Here is a 19,762-nt window from a genome sequence, read left to right on the forward strand (position 1 = left end):
TCCTATCCTGTTTTGCCAGCATATGTGAGGGGAATCCAAGACCTAAAACAGAATTCTCATGGTCTGAGGATGGAGTCTAACTCCATAAGCTCCCAAGACTATGTGTACTCAGATCCCCAAACCTCCTTCAGACACAAAAGGGAATAAAAATGTGGTCGGTAAAGCACTGTGATTAGCAGGGAAGCAAGGAGGCTTCCAGTTTGGCCTGGCAGAAGAACTAGAAGTCCTGCTTGGGTCAACAGAGCAGCACCTACAGCCTGTGACACTCCAGGACCCAGCTCCTGATGGCAGGGAGCATGTGTTAGAGTATACATTCCAGTTCCTTGCATAGCTGCCTGTGATCCCAACCTAGTACTGACAAGAAGTATCATCGAAAAAGCAGTACAGAACAAGTTTAGAAGCCAAGTATGAGACGTTTTCCCTTGGAACTCATGTGTGGGGAAACTAAAGCAAAGTTGAGTGCAAAGGGCTTCAGGGAAAGTCAATACACCAGAAGTACTCAATTTAGCAACACTTTTGGCATTAATTCAAACATCCAGTTGCAAGCCAAATAAAAAGGGGAAAGGGAAGAAGGTAGTGGATTGAGATAAGCGTTCAGAAATGGCAGAAGAAACAGGAGGACTAGGAAGGGAAGCGTGGGAGAATCATGAGGCAAAGAAAAGCAAGCCGGAGCAGGAGAAGTTTGGGGGAGGTCCAGGAAAGGAGAAATTACAATAAGAAAGCACATAGAGAAAAGGGACTAGGAGAAAGGGAGCTGGGCTAAAGTTAACTAGGAATAGAAAGGAATGCTGGGGTATGGCAATCATTCACACACATCAGCCTCCCCAAACCCAGTGCCTCCCAGGTGCTATGGATTACAACCCCCATCATATCTAACCATTGGCCATGCTGAAGAGAGGTGCAGTCCAGAACAGATGCAGGACTTTGCCACTCCCTCTGGCCCTGAATTTTGAGCGACCTGAAATCTTACCCCTGACACAATGATCTGGCAGGATAATAAGGCCCCTGTGCTTTGGAATGGACTCTATTCAGCAAGATCATATCAGTGTGGTACTAAATTTGCATTCTAAAGAACATATTAAAGAAAAACAAGTCAAGACCGGGCTTTACAAGCCACAGTATACTGACTGGACCCTGAGGCTAGAATAAAGAACTCTTTTGCATACTTAAAAAATGCTTATGAATCAAAGTAACACAGCTTTTTCTACCTGCATGATATGCCTTGGAGTTGACTCCTCTGTAGCTAAGTTCAATAGCCACTTGTTCACATACTTCTCTCTTCCTGCAGTAGACAATTCCGCAGCCTGAGTAGCGCTACACAGGGGGAGGAAGAGTAGGCAACATAAATCAAAGTGTCATAAGGAAACCTATTAATGTTATTAAGAGCTGGTATAGATCCAAGGTATCAAGAAGAACAAAACAACGGGTGGTATTCAACTGCCACATCCCTGTCAGCAAAAGGATTTCCACTTGTGCAACAGGACTTTCCCTCTTTTCCACACAAACAGAAATCCTTGTGCTGACAGAACAAGAAATTGAGTGCTGTGATGGATTCCAGCCAGTGGTAATAGCCTTTCATATGCATGCCTTATGGTCAGCATTGTACATATTTTATGCAGGAATTTCATAGAAGGGAACATGCAATCCAATGAAATCAACTCTCTTGAGAATCTCAGATTTAACTCTTCCTCCTCTCCCTTAAAAGAAGTTATTGGGAAATGCTTTAAAAATGTATGAACTACAATAAACACTAAATCCACAGAAGGGCTTCTGGTCCTTAAATTCTATGAATGACTCTGACAGATCTCTCAATCCTACCTTCGCAGTGAATGACAGCATTGCTTTACAAGCGAAGCCTCTGGTCCTTGGGATACCAGGCTGCCAAATTAGTGAGGGGTTCTGAAGAGATTAACAGGGTAAAAGGTGGGCACTTATCCAGTGGGTGCCCTTACGATGCTTGCTGGCTGGAAATGGAGGCTATGGCAGCACTGGACAGAGTTGCTTCAACTCCCCCATGCAAGGTGTCCATGAGCCCTTGCTGAGGGACATTATTAAAGAATTTGGCCTGCTAGTCCATTGGCAGAGTTTGGAGCTGGGCTGCCAGGAGAGGTGGTGGCTTTCTTCTCTGAAGCACCTCAGTGACTGCAGAGTGAGAGAGCATGCTGAGTGCTGCACATGCCCAGTGTGGTTCCCCACGCCACTCCCTTTGCCGGTGAGCAGAGCACCACATACAGGGAGCTTGGAGACGTCTACTCACTACTCTTGAATCTGCTTGCTACTCTGGGCAGCTATCTCCCTCTCTTGATGGGGGATGCAAGGGGCTCAGGGAGATCGTTTGCTACCCTGGGCAGCTGTCCCGTCAGCTGGAGGCTGTGCAAACTGGAGGATCATACAGCGCTGGGCACCATCACAACACCCAATGCTCTAAAAGCATTATAATCTCTCCCTGTCCCTGTATACGCCTAAGGACTATAAGCAACTGCCAAGCAGTAGCCCAGGAGCAACCACATTGCCCTGCTTTTCTCTAGAAGGCAGAGCCCAAAGCTGGAAGGTTCCTCCTTTCTAGACAAGCCAAAGGTTGTTTTTTCCCCTGATTGGCCTTGCCTTATTCCCAAGTGGAGTTAACGGTTTACCATCTGCTCTGCTGATCGAGAATCCCCTTTCATTCATCCCCTGCCCCAATAAAGTTAAGTTTTAGGAAATATATTCCAATCCACTTAAAACGAAAGCTGCCTAGAGTAAGACAGACAGGGGAGAAAACTTTAAAAACAAAATCTTTCCTACAGATTTAACTCACCCCGGAGTCATTCTTCTGCCCAAGACACTTCAGACAGAACTGTTTCAGGTTTTCATACGGATCCGTTAAGGTATCTTTATATTGCACATCATAGAACAGGTTGGACCTGAAGCAAGGTGTTTTGAAAGTGGCAACAGGCCTCTTTAGCTTAAGCGATGCAATAATATCATCTTGGACCTGTTTAGTGGCTGTGGCCGTCAGGGCTATGCATGGAGTGTTGGGTATTTGACTGCGCAAAGAGCCAAGTCTCAGGTAGTCTGGTCGGAAGTCGTGCCCCCACTGAGAAACACAGTGAGCCTCATCAACTATTAGGTAGGAAAGGAGGTTTCGAGACACTAGAACCTTCAGGGTAGGCTGAAAGGAAGAGGAAGCTGCCATCTCTGGTGTGATGTAGAGGAGCTTTATCTGAGGCTTGTCACACATCAAGTCAGCTAAGATAGCCTTTTTCTCCTGAGCAGAAATCTTGGAGTTAAGAGAGCTGGCTTTCACTCTGAGCAAGAGCAAATGGTCCACTTGGTCCTGTGAAAGAAAAAAGAGCAAGGCGCTTAGAGGAAAGCATCCTTCTACCAAAATAGCTGTCATACAAATATATTTCTAATCAATCAGGCTTTACCACCAGCCCTGTAGTTTGCAAAAAACATCTCCGTGTTATATTTATTTTAAAGACTTAAAATATTGTTCTTTTACATAAACTGGTTGTAATTAGGCAGCCCAACATAATCAAATGACAAGACTGTCAGTCTCTAGTCTATTTCATTAGCAATGATAATTTTACAATGTCTGGTAATCAATTTGTTTCTCTGAGGTAGTGAAGTTCAAGAAACCATATTAGTTTACTTTCGAGAACAGGGAATTGTGTCAATATATTGCATTTTTATCTGCATAACAGATACATTAAAAAAAACACAGAAAAACCTTCTTCACTCAAACATCCAATACATTAAGAATATTAGGAATTATTATAAAAAGGATTATTTCTATCAGGTTATATAGCACACCACTGAATTATACACTAACATAACTATGATCTGTGTTTGGCCAACTTGACACCACAGATGAGGTGGATTCAGCTAATATGGTACCTATTCTATTTCAATCATCTCAAATTTTACTTTTTTGACCATAAGCAAGACACAACAGGTTCTTCAAGATTCCATTCTTTCTTACAATAAGAGGTATTACCTGAATCAGTGAAATTAAAGGTGAAATGACAATAGTGATTCCTGTTGCCAGGACTGCTGGAAGCTGGTAGCACAGGGATTTCCCTGCGCCAGTGGGCATGCATACAAAGACATCCTTCTCCCCTGTAAAGGCAACAATGCAGCAATCAAGGCTTTTAAAAACACAAATATATTTATCTGCATTTCTGGGCTGGGGGCATGGACACTAAGTGTTTTGGGGAAAGCTGATAACATTTACAAAATATCTATATAAACATTGTGCTGGCAAGACAATAAATTGATAGTTAACAGAAAAATAGAACACTTGTTACACAGAATCATAGACTGTAGAGTTGGAAGGGACTCCAAGGGTCACCTAGTCCAACACCCTGAAATGCTGGAATCTCAACTAAAGCATCCGTAACAGATGGCCATTCAACCTCTGCTTAAAAACCAGGAGAGTCCACCACCTTCTGAGAGAGTCCATTCCACTGTCAAACAGCTCTTCCTGCCAGAATGTTATTTCTGATGTTGAGTCAGAATCTCCTTTCTTGTGACTTGAAGCCATTGGTTCAGATCCTATCCTCTAGCTTGCTCCAGAAAGCCCTGCACTAGAAAAATGCAATGGGTACCCCACTTCTGTTCATAGCCAATAGACTGTGAAGGCCAAGAAAGATAGGGATGGGAAATGTCCCCTTTCTCAATTTTTCTAGGTTTCCACATCTCTAATGGCCAAGCATGGGCATATGCCAGCCATCAAATGACAACACAAAACCCAGCTTTGTAGTAGACTATGCCTCAATGCACAGCCATACAAATGAACATAATGAAATGGCCAAAATCTGAATGTGGAATGTCTCTTGACTGCCTTTCAGCTCCCAGCTGGAAAGCACGGCACCTGTATGCTATCTTTGGCTGCTTCTACTTCACAAGTACCAATGCCAGTGTCACACAGTAGATCATGCTTTAAGTTTGGGTGCAACTGTTCCAGGTTTAAAGCTTTGCTCAGCTTAAGGCAACTCACTTTCAGACAACATACTGCAAAACATAAACACAATTAACTAACAGTAAACGTCAGTGAACAGAATGAGGCTTACTTCCCAGCAAGCACATTTAGCACCGTGCTGCAAACCTAATAACCCAAAAAATAAAGGAATTGCCATAACCAAAGCAGTAGATTAGGACACAGTGAATTTAAGAGACTGAGAGTGCAACCCGTGTTTGCTTGGAAGTATACCTCATTGTTCAATAGAGCTTATTCCCTTGGGCAGCAGCCTTGGCCAAGCATTCACTTGTTCCCTGTAAGAGACATTTCACTGAGGAATTGATAATGGATTGTAAGCCCTATGCTCCTTTGGGAAGAAGAGGGTATACATTTAATAAATAAAGTAGGGCTGGCTAACTTGTGGCCCCACAGGTGCTGTTGGATTTGCAGCTTCTATCAGTAACACCTGGAGGGCCACAGGTCAGCCACTCCTGCCTAAAATTTGACCACAACACCTTCAGCTATAGGGGAAGTATATTTATACAAATTGTATAGCCTTTGTACCATATAGTGTAATTAATGCAAACTCCAAAGCAGAAATCTAATTTCTGTAAGTATCATTTGTCATCGTATTTTTTACATTTGCAGAAATGAAGGAACTGTGGTGTTTTGAATAGTATGTGAAAAAGACAAAATTATTCAACCCTACTACACATTGCAAAAACAGGTATTTGCAATTTACCTTTCACAACAGTTCTGGTTGCACTTTCCTGCAATGAAGTCTTGAAAGTGTCAAATCCAAACACTTTTTTCAGAGTTCGTTGAACTCTATCTTCTAGTCTTGAGGAAGAGCAGTTACTCATCTTATAAGGAGATACTGAAGATAATTCAAAATAGAGATATGGAGAGGATCACTGTGCAATTATGATTGTCTGCTACAATCCATCATTTAGCCACAAGGGGCTTCTCAGGGCAGGCAGAGTGGAACAGCCCCATTTAGATATACCCAAACTTACTTATGTCCACACTTTCCTTTTGGCACAAACATCTACATTCAGCTATGTTCTCTAATCCAATAAAACAGAAAGAGTTCTCGAAATGCCTGCGCCATCTGAAAAGCCGAAGATGTAGGCGCAGCAGAAGAGGACGCTACCTGAAAGCAAAAATACCTCTCATATCAGAACACACTGCTTCTGATTAGCTGCTGCGAGTCACTTTTGGGCTGGTTTTCTTCGCTCCTACTAATCCTACAGCTGCTTTTAAAGTTATGTTACTTCCTCTGAAGCCTGACCTCAAACCCATTTATACATCCTTTTAACCCAACTCATATGGCAGCTCTTTCAGGGGAAAGAAGCTGAAACAATTCCTAAGCACAAAGGTAAATCAGCTCCCACCCTTACTGTGTAGCCAGAACACTACGATTCTTAACGACCCTCTCCCTCCTGAATTTTACTAGAGTTGCAAGGCCTTCCCTGACCAGTTTCCGTTTCCTTCTTCCCAAATAATGTCCAGCTGCCCAGAACTACCACAGATAAAGCGGGAGGGCGAAAGAGCGGGGACTACGTGGAGAGCCTCTCAGCCCGGCTTTCGACTTCGCGCGCACTCCAGCACCCTCCGTCTCAGAGAAGGCAGGCCACTGGCTCCCAGCTACGCCTCTGTCAGGGCGGGTGTTTTAGTTTTACAACATCGTCCAACGACACTCCTGGACCCTTCCGAGTCGTCGCTTACCGCCCACCCGCCACCCGCGCGCTCAGGCAGTTTCCGGCAGCGGCACGGATTCGGCGCGCGGCGAGATGACGTCCGCGACGGCTTCCGTTCGCGAGGCTATAAGAGCGGTTGCCGCGGCAACAGCATTTTCCCCAGCAGCCCGCCTCGTGCGTCACTCGCGCGCGCCGGAAGGCAATTCGCTCGCGACGCTCGGATAGAAGAAAATGGCGGCGGCGAAGAAAAGCGTCCTCTCTTCTTTGGCCGTTTATGCTGAGGATTCCGAGCCCGAATCCGATAGTGAGGCCGGTGGAGCGGCCAGCGAGCGAGGAGCAGGGACGACGGGTGAGGCCTTGGTGGGACTATGGCGGGGCGGGGAGGGAATTAAGGAATGGAGGGTGTTCGGGGATGTCTTTTTTTACGCCGGGGCCTCCACGGAAAGCTGGAGGGGTCTGTGGTGGGAGGATATTCCCCGCCCCGCCGCTGTTCGGTAAAAGAGGGAAATAATCACGCTTCTCTGGGATGATGGAAGACGACGTGGCGTTTCGCCAAGCAGCATCTTCTGCCTAGCGTTACTTTGTGTTTAGGGCGTATAGTGAGGCTACGAATTCACCTAGAATTTGCGTGCCGGATTTACGTATAAGCTAAGCAAGCTATAGCTTAGGGCCCCACTATCTTGGGGGGTCCTAAAAAAATTAAAGGGAAAAATTAAAGGGATGTACATTTCCAAAATATAAGATAAAAAGCAAACAAAATAAAACCTACATACAGCAACAGTGTTTTGTGTTGTGTAGGCTCCTATTTGTTATGTGCAAATGGCTTTAGATACCTATTGGGTCCATAAATTGTAATATAGCATATATTCAACAGACAAAAAAGTGACAATTTGTTGTTGACAAAGGACAGCTGGATATTTAAAGAGTCCCATTACCTCCAGTAGCTTAGGGCCTCATCAGACCTAAATCCGGCCCTGACCTAAATTATTGTTATTTGCTGCTGTATTGTGGCTGGCAGTGGATCCCAAAAGCCTGGGCCATTGGCTCTTCCCCGGCATTAGTGCCTGATATCCTTTTAAACGGAGATGCCTGGCATTAGACATTCTACTTATAAAGCATATGTTGTGCCACTGATTTACTTCCCCATCCCCAAGCCTACCGAGGACCTTCGTCCCGTCCCCCCGTCCCCCAATGTCTGCCTTCCAGCCAGTTTTCTTTCTCAGAGGTGTATTTCAGATGCCTGTGATTCAAAACTAGCTTCTCATGTGCAGCCACACCGGAACCTTTATATGTAAAATGTGCTGTTAGCTTCTTAACAACAACAACAACAACAACAGCAACAACAACAACAACAACAACTGTAATATGCAGCTGCAGTGTTTGATTTTATGCAAGCTGTGAATTGTGTGCCCAAATTTGTAATTATCAGGGCCATCACACAATGTCTCAAATATAGAATAAATGTTCATAAATGCACAAGGTAACCACATATATAAACCACATATCTAAAATAGTACAGGACAACAATCCTGAAGCCATTTTGACCCTTCCAAAAGTGCCTCAAATATTTCTCTGCAGTTGGAGGAAGTTTTCCAATTGTCTTTTCACCTCCAAATCCAGTTAATAAAACAAATCCTGTAATGTAGGGGCTTACATCTCCCAGCAAATTCAGTCTTGGCAAGAATCTGTTAAGGTGAGCAGACTATCAATAGGTGTAAATTAGTAAAGATATTTGGGAACTATAGTATTTACCAACTCAAAAGGAATGACCTGGCTACCCAGGCAATGCAATCAGAAAGATGTTATCAGGTACCTTGGTAGACAGTAGAGAAGTTGTACTCAGATTTCTGCTGGAGACTGCCTCCTTCTGTGATGTATGTATGATGTTTTTGGGGTGGTCTTGGGCTAAGGGGTGTGCAGTTTCAAAGTCTTTATAGGGGCTTGCACACCTTTGTTCTGGGTTTCACCTCCATGTGGGGGGGACTCTGTTGCAACAGATAATGAAATATATTCTTTGCTTTCACTGGATCCTTGCCTCCATCTATTCATCTCTGACCGATCATGGACTTAGGGGACTCAGTCCCTTGGGGAGTTGGGCAGCAAAAGCCAACCCCCCTATTTTTCTATAAAAACACACGCTACTGTTAAATCAGTATCAAGCTCTTGCATATGTTTCCACTGGAATACCAAATGATCACTAGCTTTATTTTTTTATTTTTCCCCTTGTTTTGGATGAGGTAGAAGAAAAAGGAGGTCTGGTGTCAGAAGGCTACGGAGAGGATGACTTCAGTAAAATGGAGGGAGAGGAGGATGGTTATGATGATGATGAAGATGAAAATAGTAGACAATCGGTAGGTATATAATTATATTAATGCTGAGTCTATACAAACTTCTTTTGTACCTTCCACTTTGTAATAGATTTGCCGGGCTCCTCACTTCTTATTTCTTTCTCTTATTGCTATGTATGTGCTTATAGAGTTATAGCTTAAAATGTCAGAGAGGTAAACACATCTGGAAGTATGACTTTTCATAGAACTGTAGAGTTGGAAAGGACAATTGGGGTAGTGTTGTCCAACTCCCTGCAAGGCAGGAATCCTTTACCCAAAGTGGTGCTTGAACCCACAACCCTGAGATTAAGAGTCTCCTTCTCTACCAGCAAGCCATCCCTTCAGTCTTATAGTGGGCTCTTTGGCATCCACTTGTTACAGTAACATTCTCTATGGCAGTGTTTCCCAACCTTGTGCCTCCAGCTGTTTTTGAACTACAACTCCCATCATCCCTGACTAGCAAGACCAGTGGCAAGGGATGATGGGAATTGTAGTCCAAAAACAGCTGGAGGCACAAGGTTGGGAAACACTGCTCTATGGCTCCTATTTAAGTTGTCAGTTATTTTACTAAGTGGTCTGTACCCTAGTTAAGTTGTAAAAGAAACTTAGTTGTATTTCCTCCCCTCCAATTTTAAGGAACAACATTATTTCAAATAAGCTGTTAAAATGTATGACGAAAGATGTCTGAGAAGGGTCTGTGGTAGACCTGTAGTCTAAGATATGCTGGAAAGGGTGTTCCTTTACACCATATATTTTATTATGGTAGTAAATTCCACCTCCTGCACTGTGTGAGAAATGTCTAGTACTCAAGATGATGAAGTGGGGCAGGGGGGAATCTACAATACAGTTTATATTAAAATAGTTGCTTGATGATGTTGGCAATATTAGCATGACAGACATTTGAAATGTCTTGTCATATACCTGGTTTGTGTGTGTTGGGTTGTAACTGTATAAATTTCATTCTGTAACCTGTCAGAGGGAGAGGACAATTTGCTCCAGTTGTTTTGCAGTAACGATTTCTTGCTGGGTTAAGATTGGTCTCCCAATTTTTTAGCGTTGTGCTTATCATTATCTGTAAAATTGCTAGAGCAGACACTCAGATGGCATTTTGTAAGAGGTTACTGTGATGAACATTTCCCAGCCTTTTCCAACAGAAGTCATGTGCATTTCTGTTTGTTTTTACTAGTTTGCAAGAAGCAAAGTACTACAGTATATGTGGCTTCCTGTCTGCATACGTGTTCCTTTTGTCTGATGACAACTTTGCATATGTATATTGTTCAGAAATAAAAATGTAACAACATCCTTAGAACCAAACACATTAAAAAGTAAATATCTTGAGGACAGTTTTTCAGACAATGGTCTAATTCCCTATTTTTCTGTATGGTATTCGCTTTAGCTTGAATAACAGTGCCTATAATTGGTATTATTTTACCTGAGAATAAAGCATGTTTGTATTGAGTGGAATTATTATTTAATGTCCTACATAATACAGTAGCTAAGCTTTTGTTCTTGTTAAAACTTAAGCAATCCTTTTTCCTGGGAATGGGATGAGGGAGAACTACCTTTTTATAGTCATGGTTGATTTTTATTTTGGTGTCTGTGAAATGGCAATTGTTCAGTATACAAGTCTCATAGAGAACCTGCTAGGTCTACATCAGTTGTAAAAAGATGCACAAAATGAGTGTGGTAATAATTTTGGTCTCTGCTGCTGAAAGAGAATGGAAACTTTGGGACTTCATTGAATTGTTCTTTAGCAATTATCAGAACCAACAGATTGGTAATGTAACTTTAAGGCAATACTGGTATGCTGATCTTCTTAAATACTGTCTTCCCCATTCCCACATTGATTTCATCTTCACCAACAATTTGGGTTGTCCTCTTCAGAGGTGTGGATTTTGTTGGTTTAAGAGCATAAGAAGAGCCTGCTGGAATGGGCCAAAGGACCATCTTGTCCAACACAGTGGGCAACTAGATGCCTATAGGAAGCCCACCATCAGAACCTGAGTGCAACAGCACTCTCCTAACCTGAGATTCCTCTGAACTGGTATTCAGAGGCCTACTGCATCTGACACTGGAGGTAGAACATAGCCTTATCCTCCATTAATTTGTCTAATTTTCTAAAGCCATCCAAACTGGTAGCTATCACTGGGGATGTGGGAGCGAGTTCCATTGTTTAGGTATGCACTGTGTGAAAAAGTATTGTCCTGACTCTTCTAAAATTCAGCTTCATCCACGAGTTCTAGTGTCATAAGAGAGGGCAAAAAATCTTCTCTGTATCTACTTTCTCCATACTATGCATCATTTTATCAACTTTTTTTTCACCTTTTCTCTAGACTAAAAAGTCCCATATGTTGTAACCTTTCCTCCATCCCCTTGGTGATGTTCCCGCCCCACCCCCCTTCTTTACTTTTCTAATATCTTTTTTGAGATAACACAACCAGAACAGTACACTGGTTTCTCAGCGTGGTTGCACCATATAATGAATGGCATTTTGATATCGGCAGTTCCATGTTCAGTCCCTTTACTAATGATTCCTAACATAGTATTCATCATCTTCTCAGCTGTCACACACTGGATTGATGTTTTCACCAAGCTATCCACTGCAGCCCCAATGTCTTGTTCTTGGTCAGTCACTGCCAGTTCAGACTCAGTGAGCATGCACTGTGTTTTGGAGGTCACAAAATCAGAGAGGTGTTAATAATTGCTAGCGTGTTTAGATCTCATGTTTGTTCGCTCTTTATGAACTGTCTTGGTATAAAAGAGTGGCAGTGAATAATTTCCGCTTGACACAAATTTCTTTTCCTATCCGTGCTGGCTTTTTTGTTGCCTGTTTTTCGACAAATCAAATGTTATATGGGCATTTGGAATCTATACCGACACCTGTTCGATTAGATGTAGAGATGTCTTGTTAATGTCATATTTTATCTGAATTGATGTTTTATCAGAGGGAGGGAAAAGTATTGCAAAAACAGCTCAGCTGAATGCAAAGGTGAAGCTGGGCTATTTAATGCAAGTCCCTTGCTACACATGCAAGAACTTGCTGAGCCCACTCTTTAAAGCTTAATCCTGTAAATTCTTTGTCTTATAGGAAGATGACGATTCAGAGACTGAAAAACCTGAGGCTGATGACCTAAAGGTATTTGGAAGAGTGTTATGATGGGAATACAGTGTACATAGCATGATTAGTTCATCATTTGCCTCTCATATTGTTGACAAGCTGGTGCAAAATCTTGTTGTGGGGTCTGTGGGAAGGAACTCTTGAAACACTTAGAAATAGCCCAGATTTTGAAAGGCTACTAAAATGACTTTCCAGAACAAATTAGGTAACTCACTACATTAAGAAATATTTTGCATGGGTTCTGATGGCTATTGGCTGAAAACCTAGTCCATTCAACGAACATATTGTGAATGATCAGATTGCTTCTTGCCACGTGCAAGCGTATTTTGCTAAGAGTACATGTGTACTTACTTGAATCTATACAGTGTTTAATACTGCCTTGTGTTTAATAAATACTGGAGTATGTGGTGAGCCAAATGCCCACTAGCACGCTATGTATATAACATGAGCCATGCTGCCCAGAAAGTTCTTATGTTCGCCACCCTCCAGACCTAATGTGGAGGAACCACATGAAGATGGGCCTCAAATGATTAATGCAGATTCCGGGATGGTTTATACCCTTCAGGTATTGCAGTCCTGAGCTGTTTAAGACTTTATAGGTCAAAACCAGCAGTTCAGATTGGACCCAAAAAATAATCGGCAGCCAGTGCAGTTGGGCCAGGATTGGTGTAATATGCTCAAACTGTTTCGTCCCAGTGAGCGACACTGGGGATTTGGTCATAGCAACTGATTTTTGGCATAGGGGTGGGGAATTGTTGTAAATAATTAAGTGTTGCAGAGTAGGCTAAGAGGGTGCCACTGGCGTGTGTTCCCCCCTTCCTCCTCTCTCCTGTATGAATTTGCTTATCTTTTCCAATTTTGCCCCAAGCGTAGCATTGCAGTATGTACTGATGCCAAGCAGAGATGATTTGTAGACCCTGATGCAAGCCTACTGGTTTGTACTAACCTTGGTGAAAATGTTAGAGCAAACCAAGGAAAGGAAAAGCAGGAGCATTTTCACAGTATGCTTCCTGTCTTTTGACCATCATTTAGCAGTGTCTGTGCCGTGTCAGTGTGATCAGCAGCTATCATTGTATGTTGAATTGTGCTGTGGCCAGAATCTTGGGCATTCCTTGCATTGACATGCTAAACTTTATGCTGACTAGGTAAACTATACTGATGGTACACTAATGTAATATTTTCCACATAAACTCTTACGTCTTATTTTGTGAATTTTTTAATATAAAACTACTCTTTTACATAATATTCTAGCATGGTGTTGTCTGTTCTGTCAGAAGCTCCTTTCCCGCTATCCACTAATTTAAGTAGGGTTTTTCGTTTTTTCTGGAGGGCCAGGAATGGAACCTGGGACCTTTTGCATGACAAGCATGTGCTGCACTATATACGCCATATAGATACTACATTGAATGTATGGAAGCATCAAAGTTATGGCATACTAGCAGTGTTAGAAACTCAGATATATAAGCTGGGCGCCAAATGGCTCTTTAAACCAGGGTTACAGTCACCAAAAGGGAATGCCTAGTTGCCATTTGAGGGCCTGATGGCTCAAAAGTCTCTCCCCCCCCCCCATACAACTTTTTTGGTCCCTGAAATTCATTCTGATTGTGCAGATCAAATATAACGAATAGAATTATGCAGGATGTGTTGCTAGTGTATGAAAGCAATCAAGATCCAAGCATCCCCAGGGATGCACCTGCAGGTGGTGATTTGAGATGCCATCCTGGCACCCAGGAATCTTCACTTGGTCGCAAGTGGCCGATAGCCAAGGGCAAAATGTGCCGAGCGAATATTAAATGCTGTGTACCACATTCCAAAACTACTTCATATGTACAAACAGGCCATTTAAATAGTCTTGTTTGGCCTCCTGCATTCTGTGTAATGTGGTGGTGCAATACTGTTTTTCTCTTCCTATCATAGCCCCTCACTGAATCAAATACCACTTTTTATACTTTGTGGATGTGGAGCGCTGTGTGTGGCCTTTGAGTTCCTTCTTGTCCTGTAGTTACATCATAACACTTTCTGGACTGGTTACCTGATTATCTGTTATGCAGTACAACTTAAATCTCTTAACTGGGTAGAGAGCCCTTCCTTATATTCAGAATCACGCTGTCTGTTCAGTAGTACACCAGAAGGTGTCACTGTTCTTCCAGGTGGATTTTTCAAAGTTAAGCTATTATAGGTTGTATTAAGCTGCTGTGTGTTCATAAAAGGCTACCACAGTATTCTTTCATTTTTGGGACTTGTGCTGCTCTTGTCGATGTTGCTATAGATAATATAGTTGAAACTTGACAGAAGACTTTACAGCCACATTGCATATGTGAACAGTATGTTCCAGTAAGCTTTTCAAGTTCAGACATTGATGTCAAACAGTGATTTCCTCTTAAGCCCCAGGGCAAGGCTAGTTAAAGTAGGCCAGAGTCTTTTTAAAAAGGAGGCTCTGGATAGAGCAGAAAGATGTCACAATTCCTTTGACAATATTACCTTGATACAGTAAAAAATGCAGCAGTAATAAACTACAATTGCTGTATAACATCCATTATGTCAATCTGGGGGTGTTATAGAACCATCTTCTCCCTAGATATTACAAACTGCTTTATTAGTGGCATATACCATATTTTTCCGTGTACTAGGCTTCCCCCCTAAAAAATAATGTCAAAAATTAGGGGGCATCTTATACACGGATAGTGCCAATGGTGGGTTTTCTTAAATCTGAGTCCCCAAAAATAGGGGGCGTCTTATACACGAAAAACAATGGTAATTCCATATTGGCTAAATCTGTCCAGATAAGGGTAGTAAGTGTTGGTTGTATGGCCAGTAATGGGGCTGACTTTATTCATGTTTGCTGGAAATGCCCAATTATCAATCTTTTCAGGAAGAAAATTGCATATGTAATTTCTCTCATAATTCATAAGAAGAGTCTTGCCGAATCAGGCCTAAAGCCCATCTGGTTTCTAAATGTTCTCACAGTGGCCAAATGCCTATGACAAAATGCTATGATATGCTCCCTGGTTCCCTTTTCCCTGTGGCCCTTCCTTCCCCACAATAGCAGTGACAATGACCTGTGGATAAATGCAAACTAGGATTCAAAGGTCAGGAAGGTGGGTAGCATTAAAAGGCAAGTTCCAGACTTTTTTTACCCCTCAAAAAATCCTGCTCTGTTTCCTTAGCTCTGGAAATCTTTGTATCAAGGAAGTAAAGTATTTTCCAGGAGCTTGAATAGATGGTGTGCACGCTCCATATAACGATAGAGAGTTTTGATATCTTGGAAAGAAAAGCTGTACTTTGCTACTAGTGTATCCTGGGCTAATTAAGAAACTTGCATACAGTTACTTATTTTGCATACTTCTTTTGGTCATAGGAAGGGGAAATGAGCTTTGCCGAGTTCTGAAGCTCCCCTAGAAGAAACACTTTCCCTCTGGCATTTAAGACTTTCCTCATAATTTCAAGTTTGCTTTTACAGCCATAAAGACTATATACTTTTTCATGAATGTTTGCTTGACCCCCCCCCCCCTCAGTAAGTATTATCATTTATTTAAAGTATTAAATGAATTGTGCCAATGCAACACTTCCCTGGGTGTAATCCAGTTGTTGCTTTGTGAAAGGGGTTTTAATCCAGCTGAGGCTTCAACTAGTGGAAGAGAAAAGGAGTTGATTTTTTGACTGTTCATCCTGCAACTCTCTGTGCTACCTTCCATTCTGTTCTGGAGGGTCTACCACCCGGAGCCAGTGGCGTAGCGTGGGTTGTCAGCACCCGGGGCAAGGCAAGTAATTTGCACCCCCTAACCCGTGGATTTGCGCCCCCTAACCCTAACCCCCAGATGTTGCGCTCGGTGCGGCCGGCCCCCCCTACACCCCCCACACTACGCCACTGCCCGGAGCTGATTTTCAGTGGGTCCTGGGAAGTGGAATCTTCATGAGTATAAGGGCAGCAATTTGTTTCCACCTCTCCGTTTTAAAGAAATTGTCCCAGTTAGACTTCTAAAAGAATTCCAGTCACTCAATGCATTGAATAAAAAAATCTAAAAAGGTAACAGCAGAATATGCACCTTAAAGTGTATGTCTTGCAGAGGACTCTCCTCAAGGATTCTGTTTCTAAGTTTGAATATAGCTAAACTACAAGAGGTAACAAGTGAGACCATTCCTTCTGGTTAAGTCATCCAGGTAATGTTCACAGAGGAATAATTAACTTTGCCCATGATTACTAATCTGACATGCTGATATGAGCAAGTTAATACACAGTGCCCTGCCCTTTTCAAGTGAGCCTTTGACACTTGCTTATGTGCTTTAAAACACTTAAAATCCTTTGAGGAGCTCCTTCTCTTTATGCCCCTTTCCAGATTTGGTTAGAATGCTGCCATGTTAGAGTTCTAAATTTAAACAGTGTTGAATTTGCAACACCAAAATACTTTTTCCTGAACATTACTTCCAGTGATACTCTAAGAAGCCATGCTGACTTCTCACTGTAACTTTGATATTTGTCTTTAGCTCTGGTGGGAGTTCAGTGTAAGATGTGAAAGATCAGGTTGTTACCATACCCTCTCTCCTCTTCACCCCCATTCCCAATGGCATGCTGCTTTTGTATAGTGCAGTCATGATCTTTGACAAAAAGGCAAGTAGTTTGAACTGTCTCTTGCCCTTTGGAAAGAGCGAAGATTCTCTAGAATCCTTTATTCTGTTGTCGGATCCTGTGCCAAGGACTAAAGTCTGCAAATAATGCATCATAGATTGCCACCCCTGGTCTTTAACAGGAAGAGGTTTTCAGATGGTTACTTAAAATGCCAAGAGGAATGAGGGGCACAGTGTGAGTCATGCACTGTCTATTGTGAGTCAAGGTTAGAAAACCACTAATAGGCTATAGGGATCACCAACTGCCAGTCTCTGAATCAAATTATCCTACCAGCTACCAATCCAGATGCAAGAGGGGTATAGGTGGAAATAGGAGATGTACTAGTAGAACTTTCTAGCAGGTCATTTCTGGGAGTAGGGGTACCACCTTGGCACAACCATTTGCTTCTCAAAGTAACCCTCTTAGCAAAACCTAGTTGGTGTCTGGTCTAGAAAGTAACATATGGTTGTCCCTCATGCATCTAAGCCTAATGTAGTGGGTTTGATGGTTAATCCAAACAGGAGCAAAAAAAAAAAGGAAACCCAGAACAAAGTCTCTGTCTCCTTCATTACTTCTTTCTGCCCAGTTATTTATACTATAAAAGTGAATGAGGGAATGAAACTTCCTAGGACCTTTGTAGAACAGCTTTGGTTAGCTGTTTGGAAGATGAGACATGTCCATTACGTGTCTGCTTGTTCTTCCCACAGCAGGAGTGCAAGCTGCAACAAACCCCTGACTCCCTCAAGTGTTGAATACCACAGATTGTTGACATGGGTGTGGTGTGGCTTTCAAATGGGAGGGAAGGGTATTTTAGATTGTGTTAGCTGCCAGGGGGAAAAAAACTACCCTTCCCAAATGCCCCTTGCTGAGAGACCTGATGACTTGAGCTAGATGGGCACTGTTCTTTCGTTCCTATTTCTTGACTGTTGACATTCTAGCATTTAAAAAACCCAAAACCATTTTGTATATTAAGCATGTCAAAACCTATCTTAGGACCCAGGTTAAAAGTGAACACTGCATGTAGTCAGTTTCCGCATCTCACGTCATCAACAAAAGTTACCTCTCTGCAGGAAATGGCTGTTCCCAGGGCAAATTGAGACTTGTCAGACCATGAGTGTGTTCATCCACATGCCACTAAGCAAAAGTACCATAGAGGTGAGTGCCTCTTGTGAGAAAAGGTCTTGGGATGAATTCAGTTGCTAGAATTCTCTAGTGCATGGGTAGGCAAACTAAGGCCCGGGGGCCAGATCCGGCCTAATCACCTTCTAAATCCGGCCCGCAGACAGTCTGGGAAACAGCATGTTTTTACATGAGTAGAATGTGTCCTTTTATTTAAAATGCATCTCTGATTTGTGGGGCCCGCTTGGTGTTTTTCATGAGTAGAATATGTGCTTTTATTTAAAATGCATCTCTGGGTTATTTGTGGGGTGTAGGAATTTGTTCATTTTTTTCTTTTCAAAATATAGTCTGGCCCCCCACAAGGTCTGAGGGACAGTAGACCGGCCCCCTGCTGAAAAAGTTTGCTGACCCCCTCCTCTAGTGCTTCCTAAGGAGAGGTGCTTTTCCTTTTCTGTTTAAGCCAGCCACTGGTAGCTGTTCAAATACTGTACATTACTAGTGAGTGGGATTGCTGTTCAAGATATGGAGAGCATGCTTCATGAAGCATTGATAGCAACTAGCTGAAAATTGAGAAACCCTGGGAAACTGTAGATTTGGCACCCTGTCTGAGCAAGACAGTAAAAACCTACAATTCTTAATTATGAATTCCCTAAACATACTTAACAAAATTCAATTGTAACATACCATTTTCTGACTAAAAGCGAGAAATTATCTCATAGAATCTTGTTGGAAGGGATCTTGAGGATCATGTAGTCCAGCCCCCTGCAGTACAGGAATGTGCAGCTGGTCCCTTACAGGGATCAAACCTGCAACCTTGGTATTGTTAGCACCACACTCTAACCAACTGAGGTATCCAAACAGTGGGCCGGCAAATAAATTCTTCCTTAGTCTAGATGTTGAACAAGACAGACAAATCAAGCAGGGTACAGGAAGGGGATTTTGTTGGTAATTGTATAGTAGAAACTTCATATGCAACTTATTTAGAAAATCTTAATAAAATATTCATTGGGGGGACGGAAACGATGAGCCACAATTTCTGTAGCTGCTTTCAGCTCTGAAGCTCAGCAACTTTGGGGTAAACTTCAATCCTAAAAAAAAAGCTAGTAGTTGATGACAGGTGACTGGACCTGACATTCAGTGTTAGGGTATATAAGGACTCCCGTGTGTTTAAAAACACTTTCATGATTCAGTTGACTTCTGGTTTGCCAAATGTTGTTTGTATGGGTGCCTACCGTACTAGTTCAGTGGATTTATACAGTGATAATGTAGCTTAAAGGTAAAAGGCAAAATTAAAGACATCTGCTTTCTGTTATGTTAAGATCGAAAAGATTACAATCTGAGGAGTTGACTCTTCATATATTGATGTTCCTTCCTGTTTGCAGCTGGGATAATATTTTTTTTGTTCTCGCCTCCGCAAAATAAATATAGTTGTCATGCAGGAATCTGGAAAAAGGGGTTTATTTACAGAGGTATACATGAATATCTCCCTTTAACTTTAGCAGAATCCACAGTGTAACCTGCTCAGCTTCCTAATATTTCCCCCCAGAAAAAAAATAGTTTCTCATCTTAAGTTTGGCATTTGTCCTACGGGCTTGTCACGAAGCTGGCAAACAGGATACATCCATGGGAAGTGTGGTTTGTTTTGGGCCTTCTCCCAGTATTTTTCCTCCCACCCTCATTGTTGGACAGGAAAACTTCCTGCTTTTACTCTCCCACAGCTCCATGCAGACTGAAATTGGCACAATGTATTGAAGTTAACGTATGCCATATAATTTTCAATAGATGAAAATAGTTTGTCGTGGATTTCTAGATTGGGTTGGGGGTTCTTGCCCTTCCCCTGAAGTAATAATCTGTTATTAAATTGTATACTGTATATGTAAAGCAATTTGCATATACATTAAAGCCAAGAAGTCTGACAGGTTGAGAACATTAGCTGCTTAAAGGCCTTTA

At 42.3% G+C, this 19,762-nt stretch overlaps 2 protein-coding genes across 8 annotated transcripts in view; one reads left to right on the plus strand and one right to left on the minus strand.

The window, feature by feature from the left end:
- The window catches only part of RECQL5 (RecQ like helicase 5), a 50,283-nt gene extending 43,523 nt beyond the window's left edge, over positions 1-6,760 (minus strand). Inside the window, exons 1-6 of one of the 6 annotated variants that reach the window (XM_028716893.2) lie at positions 6,671-6,760; positions 5,959-6,095; positions 5,685-5,819; positions 3,980-4,101; positions 2,798-3,316; positions 1,209-1,314 (exon numbers count right to left, since the gene is read on the minus strand). In XM_028716893.2, the coding sequence (XP_028572726.2) occupies positions 1,209-1,314; positions 2,798-3,316; positions 3,980-4,101; positions 5,685-5,805 (868 nt within the window). In that variant the 5' untranslated portion in view covers positions 5,806-5,819; positions 5,959-6,095; positions 6,671-6,760. Of the gene's footprint in view, positions 1-1,208; positions 1,315-2,797; positions 3,317-3,979; positions 4,102-5,684; positions 5,820-5,958 lie in introns of all 6 variants that reach the window. The other 5 variants (XM_028716892.2, XM_028716896.2, XM_028716890.2 and 2 more) reach the window with 5 other exon arrangements.
- Positions 6,761-6,827: 67 nt separating this feature from the next.
- Positions 6,828-19,762, plus strand: part of SAP30BP (SAP30 binding protein) — a 33,469-nt gene continuing 20,534 nt past the window's right edge. The window contains exons 1-3 of one of the 2 annotated variants that reach the window (XM_028716902.2): positions 6,828-6,991; positions 8,884-8,993; positions 12,058-12,105. In XM_028716902.2, coding sequence (XP_028572735.1) covers positions 6,874-6,991; positions 8,884-8,993; positions 12,058-12,105 — 276 coding nt within the window. In that variant the 5' untranslated portion in view covers positions 6,828-6,873. The remainder of the gene's footprint in view (positions 6,992-8,883; positions 8,994-12,057; positions 12,106-19,762) is intronic. The other variant, XM_077924209.1, reaches the window with a different exon arrangement.

This window comes from Podarcis muralis, chromosome 2, assembly GCF_964188315.1.
Source record: "Podarcis muralis chromosome 2, rPodMur119.hap1.1, whole genome shotgun sequence".
In the NCBI taxonomy this organism is placed as follows: domain Eukaryota; kingdom Metazoa; phylum Chordata; class Lepidosauria; order Squamata; family Lacertidae; genus Podarcis; species Podarcis muralis.